A 6,180-nucleotide genomic window follows, 5' to 3' on the forward strand; every position below is an offset into this window, starting at 1 on the left:
ATCGTTTCGTATGTTTATTGGCCATTTGGATATCGTCTTTTATTGGTGGCTTTTCAAGTCTTTTACCCATATGTTTACTGTTGTAGATTTTTTCCCTTAAATGTAGGGAAATAGGAGCTGTTTACAGATTTGGATACATCCCCTTTTATAGAGTTAAGTTTAGGATATATATACTGGTATTACTAGGACAAGGGTATAAAAACACACATACCTTGTACTTCTTTCGTAACAGTATTTCGTACGTTTTCTCTTTTTTACATTTTGATTTATTTTAAGTATATAAAAGGCAACACTGATTCATTTAATGTTTATTTCTTTCTATACTTTGATGTAAATAATTTTATCTCATTGTTTGCATGGTGTATTTTTGCCCATTCCTTTGTTTGTTTTCCACTAAACATCCTGAGTAGTTTTTCTACATCAGTAGAAATAATCTACTTTATTATTATTGTTTCCTATAAATAAAATACTTGGTTGTTATTTTGTTCTTCAATTTAAGGAAGTTTTAATAGTTAAGTTTATATAGATAAAAACAGACTTGTTTTTCTCTCATTTCAGTTGGGGGCAGGAGAGATTACGTGCTAATGATTTTCCTTTATACCAACTTGTACCAAGACCAGTTAGCCAATTCCGACTCTAGTTCCAGGAACAGTGGGGCTGTTCCTCACATTTATACAGACCAAGTTAGGGGGACAGTACTCAAGTTATACTAAGTGGGGAATTCCCTGGTGGTCCAGTGGTTAGGACTCAGCACTTTCACTGCTGTAGCCCGGGTTCAATACCTGGTCTGGGAACTAAGATCCTGCAAGCCATGTGGAGCGGCCAAAAAAAAAAAAAAAAAAAAGTGATTATTTTCTGAATATTCTAGCCATATTAGAAAAAAAATGAGTTAAAGAAAAGCTATGAAGACATCAGGTTTTCTCTATGGTGAAACCACTGTACTCCCTCTAACTATAATGGGACTGCTGCAGTAAACATGGCCCAAAATATACAGGCCTTCCATCTTTTTATCATTTATTATAGCTTTTCCAAGGAGGAGACCATAATATTGTCCCCTGGCATCTGAGTCTTTGTAACCACTTAAAAGCTAGATCAAAGGAAACCTATGCCACTCCTATCTTGGTCTCTTAATTTTATATATGACAACTAGGAAGATATGGTTGTGGTGCTAAAATTGGTAAGTGGAGAAGACCTAAGAATAAATCAACTGCAGGTTGTACATATAGGGTGTTTTCTGCCAAGTTTTAAGTACTTGATGTTAAACCAAAACCAATTAGCTAAATTTTAAAAATTTACTGTAACATTTAACTTAAAAAAAATCCCTATTTGTTTTATTTTCCCTACCATGTACACTTTGACTTTATTAGGAATGGAAACAACAATACAAGGAGAAGAAAAATTGTATATCAAAATAAAGACACATTTTTTCCCTTATCTTAGTAACCAGCAGCCAAGAACAGTATAGAATTCAATTTGCCTGCACCATCAAACTGTGGATATAAATGGGTTCTACATATACCTCAGAAATAGAAAATTGCAGTAATATTCCCAAATATTATATAACATAAATCAAAATATTCTTTCCTTATTAAACTTTTAGATTACTCAAATTGTAATCATATGGAACTCTAAATTAACACTAAACTGTTATAGCCTTTTCCTATATCCAGCCCTCTCTTCCTGCATAACTGTTCATCACATACTACTCTCACACTCACTACTTTAGTAAAGAGCAAGGCCAATTGGAGATAATGTTTTCCTTCTCTTATCCTTATCTGGCTGCCTCCGTAGTTTCCAAATTCAAATTTGCAATTTCTTTATGAGTTAATCACAGCTTCTCTAGAAAAAAAAATAACTTTTTAATAATACAAAATTAAGCTTATATAGACTTGGATAAGAATTGCCTACAGGTGGTACAAAGAGTTACTCATTACCTTCCACTTCTAATTACAACCAAAAATACACCCAGTTTTACACAGGTTTCAAAACAAGAAAGTATGTAGGAGATTATGTAGATGACACTTTTGATACTTACTTTTATTCATTTATTATTTTTCCCCAAATTCTAGACAGTATTATAATAGGCAACCATCTAACTAACTGATGCTTTCAAAGCAAAATGGGGGTAAAGAGAACATGTTTGTTACATAAAAATGAGCTTAAACCAGTTTTTCTTGCATGGGGTGTGTGTGTGTGGGGCGGGGGGAGATTAACAGAAGAATCAAGTTTACCTGATTCAAAGGTTGGCATTTTCAAATCACCTTGGTTCAGTTCTGTGCCGTATTTTAATTTGTGATATTTTGCCCTGAAAATTTAATAATAAATTGTTGAAAGAAAAACAATTTTTTTTTTCCTTTTCTACATAGGTAAGTAACTAACTACTGGTATATATTTCTCCAATGACAAATAAAGCATAATATGAATGTCTGTTTCTTTAAACTTTACTTGCAAAAGAAGTTGGAGAAAAAAAATATACTGGATGTAAAAGAAAAAAAATAAGATAAATTGCCCAACTAAAATATACACCCAAGTAAAGATAAATTTTTCCTAATCTGTAAAAAAGAAAAAACTTGGACTCTATAATAAAAGATATTATTTCAATTTAAAGATTTTAATCTTTTTTTCTTTTCCTATATAAGAATCAAATCAAAATATCGTCCTGTATTTTGGGCAAACCTTTGTATCTTTCAAAAGGCGTTAAATACACTGTATAATAATACATAAAGAGAATAATATTGTTCTACTTTATTTTATTCATATAAGAAAATGAGGGACACATACCTTTCTTGTTTTAATGCATATTCTAACATCTTTATTCTTCTTACTAAATCCTTCTTCAAGTTTTCTTGACCTTTTCTTTCTCCTTGCAAAAATGCTATCCGGGCCTAAAAATACAAAAAGTTCATTTATTTTCATTTTTTTCTTAACTATACATAGGAAATTGAAAAAAGGAAAACAATAAATGTAAAATTCTGCCCTTTTACTCATGACAGCAAGATTTGAAATTCATAGAAGCAGTTGATCAAACTTTCTTTGTTAGATAATACAATCACTTTAAAATAAAGATAACTATAAATTAGCTATTTGCTTATAATCCTTTTGGTCTCTAATATTAAGTTTTACATACTTTTGAAAGGAAATTTTGTATGTAAAAATTGCACCTAATTCCTAACAAACAAGTCACAAAGAACTAAAAAATATTATATTCACAAGTAGATAAATATTTTTCCTCAAATTAGATATTGCTTGTTTAAAAAACAGTAATATTCCCTCAAAAGCATTTCTTTCATGAAATACTTAAAAATTTATAATCTTTTCCATTCTATCCACCACACTCCAAATTGTTTTATCTCTTGAAACAATTATCCAGAGTATTGCAAATAGTTTAAGTTAAGCCACTTTATGTTCAATGACCTCATTACTTTCTGTTGTCATTTTCTACAGTGAGAGAATTTTTTTTCCTTTTAATTGCCTTATTTTCTCAGAGAGACAATTCTCCATCTTTTTCTGGCCCTTCCCAGCATGTCAGCCTCCTTTATACACCCCACACTAAAGAGTAATGTTTAAGGAGGCTGGCATCTACATGGGGATATTTGCTGTTATGAACATATTTACAATAAAATTAACTTTCATGCTCTTGCCGAGATGACCAATAGGTGTATTTGCCCATTAAGATAAAGTAAGCTACTTTGTAAGCTAAATTATGGTTAATTTTTAAAAAATTTCAGTGAACATGGAATCAGAACAAATGAATTCATCTGAATAATTTAACACATTAAGTTTGGAAAAATTAAATGAAATCATTCACAACTCCGTAAGACCTGAGAAATTATACACAACTATATAACACTTAGTCTACATACAAATTTCAAAACAAAAATAAAGATCTAGGAGCAATGGTAAAGATTCAGAACCTAATAACAGTCTAGATCCTAAAGAGAAAAGTAGCACTTCTGACTCTCTTAAGCTGTGGAGCAAAGGTAGAATATATCAGTTTCATTACACAGCTTCAAGAAATTCTGATTGAGGGTTTTCTCCTGTATTGGCTTTAAAAAAAAACAAACATGAATCACATACTGTAGAACCCTTATGTGACTCTAATTTCCAGATCTCATAAGTATTTTACAATTAGCAACAGAAAAAAATGAAAGAAGCTCATTTTATTTTGCTTCTTAAGAAGTAGTGGACTTCCCTGGTGGTCCAGTGGTTAAGACTCTGCGCACCCAATGCAGGGGGCCCAGGTTCCATCCCTGGTCAGGGAACTAGATCCCGCATGCATGCCACAACTAAAAAAAAAAAAAAAAGATCCCACATGCCACAACTAAAAAGACCTGCGTGCCACAACTAAAAAGATCTTGCATGCCACAGCGAGATCTTGTACACAACAATGAAGATACCACATGCCACAACTAAGACCCAGCACAGCCAAATAAATAAATTTTTAAAAAGTAGTAGTAGTAACTGGTAATTTTTTGGTTGAGAAAGATACTGCAAACTAAGTGCAAGTCATATTGTCCTCTAAGGAATTAAAAAAAAGACTACAATACTTCCTATTAGAATCTTATACTGTTGTGAGAATTCATTTTCACTTCTTTCTTTGGCATTTTGGTATTAAAAGTCATCCATACCTAGAGAATCCAGTAAATTAAACAAAGAAGCACAAATCCTGTAAAACAGCAAGAACCCCAAAGCAACTTCTGAACAGGAGCTGAAGGGAGGTAACTCACAAAGACACAAGACAAGGAAATGGTAAGAATTCATTAAAATGAAACTTAAAAGGACAGAGTCTAACATAAAATACTGGAGAGGAGAGTAAAAAGCAGATAACAACAGAAAAGTCATGACTACTGGAACTGATCTTATGACCGGTAAAGATTATGTCTGATAGTGATAATAAGGACCAATAAAATAACAGATTTGACATTTAGTAAAGGATCATGGACAGTGGACTTTTCGATTGCTTTTACAGGTCATAATGCACCATGAACAGCATCATCTTTGCAAATAAACACTTTAAAAAGTAACCACAAAAATCATATTAAAAAGACACTAACAATAAAGAAAAGGATGGATAAATTCATTATAATTAAAAAGCTTCTGTTCAAGATAAAGTAGGAATTGGCAACCTACCTGTTTTTGGACAGCCACAGAGTGAAAAATGGTTTAAAAAAAAAACAATAAACAAAATTAGAATAGGCAACACAGACCCAATGTGACCTGCAAAGCCTAGTATATACTATTAAGGTTTGCAAGCCTTCTATATTAATATTAGACAAAATAGACTTTATATGAAAAAAGGTCATAAGAGACAAAGGACATTATATACTAATAAAAGGTTTAATACAGCAAAAAACAAAAAAGTTATAAATATTTACATACCTAATGAGACCATCAAAATATATGACACAAAAATTGACAGAATTAAAGGAAGAAATAGTTCAATAACAATAGCTGGAGACTTCGATATCCCACTCTCAATAACACATAGAAGAACCAGACCGAAAATAAGGAAACAGAGGACTTGAACAACTCAATAAACCAGCTAGATCTAACAGACATATATGGAACACTCTACCCAACAACAACAGAATACATTCTTCTCAAATACACAAGAGATATTCTCAAAAACAGACCACATGTTAGGACACAAATCAACTCTAATCAATTTTAAAACTTAAATATCATTTAAAAAAATCTCCTGTGATCACAATGGATGAAGTTAGAAATTAGTAACAAAAAAACTTGAAAAAGCCACAAATTTGTGGATATTAAACAACACCCTCTTGAACAACTAATAAAACAAAAAAATCATAAGGAAAATTAAAAAATACTTAGAGAGGAATGAAAATGAAAACACAGCTTACCAAAACTTATGGGAAAAGCAGTGCTAAATGAATAATTTATAGCTATAAAGGCTTACATTATGTAAGCCTATAAAGGCTTACATTAAAAAGCAAGAAAGAGGGGGCTTCCCTGGTGGTGCAGTGGTTGAGTCCGCCTGCCGATGCAGGGGACATGGGTTTGTGCCCCGGTCCAGGAAGATCCCACATGCCATGGAGCAGCTAGGCCCGTGAGCCATGGCCGCTGAGCCTGCGCGTCCGGAGCCTGTGCTCCGCAATGGGAGAGGCCACAACAGTGAGAGGCCCACGTACCGAAAAAAAAAAAAAAAAAAAAAAAAAA

At 32.5% G+C, this 6,180-nt stretch overlaps 1 protein-coding gene across 5 annotated transcripts in view; it reads right to left on the reverse strand.

Annotated features, from left to right (window-relative positions):
• Window positions 1–6,180, reverse strand: part of STRN3 (striatin 3) — a 114,818-nt gene that overhangs the window by 52,224 nt on the left and 56,414 nt on the right. For all 5 annotated transcript variants that reach the window (XM_027111007.1, XM_027111006.1, XM_027111008.1 and 2 more), the window contains exons 2-3: window positions 2,782–2,885; window positions 2,232–2,305 (exon numbers count right to left, since the gene is read on the reverse strand). In XM_027111007.1, coding sequence (XP_026966808.1) covers window positions 2,232–2,305; window positions 2,782–2,885 — 178 coding nt within the window. The remainder of the gene's footprint in view (window positions 1–2,231; window positions 2,306–2,781; window positions 2,886–6,180) is intronic.

Source organism: Aethalodelphis obliquidens, unplaced genomic scaffold (assembly GCF_003676395.1).
Source record: "Aethalodelphis obliquidens isolate GAN/ISIS:26980383/991018 unplaced genomic scaffold, ASM367639v1 scaffold10, whole genome shotgun sequence".
In the NCBI taxonomy this organism is placed as follows: domain Eukaryota; kingdom Metazoa; phylum Chordata; class Mammalia; order Artiodactyla; family Delphinidae; genus Aethalodelphis; species Aethalodelphis obliquidens.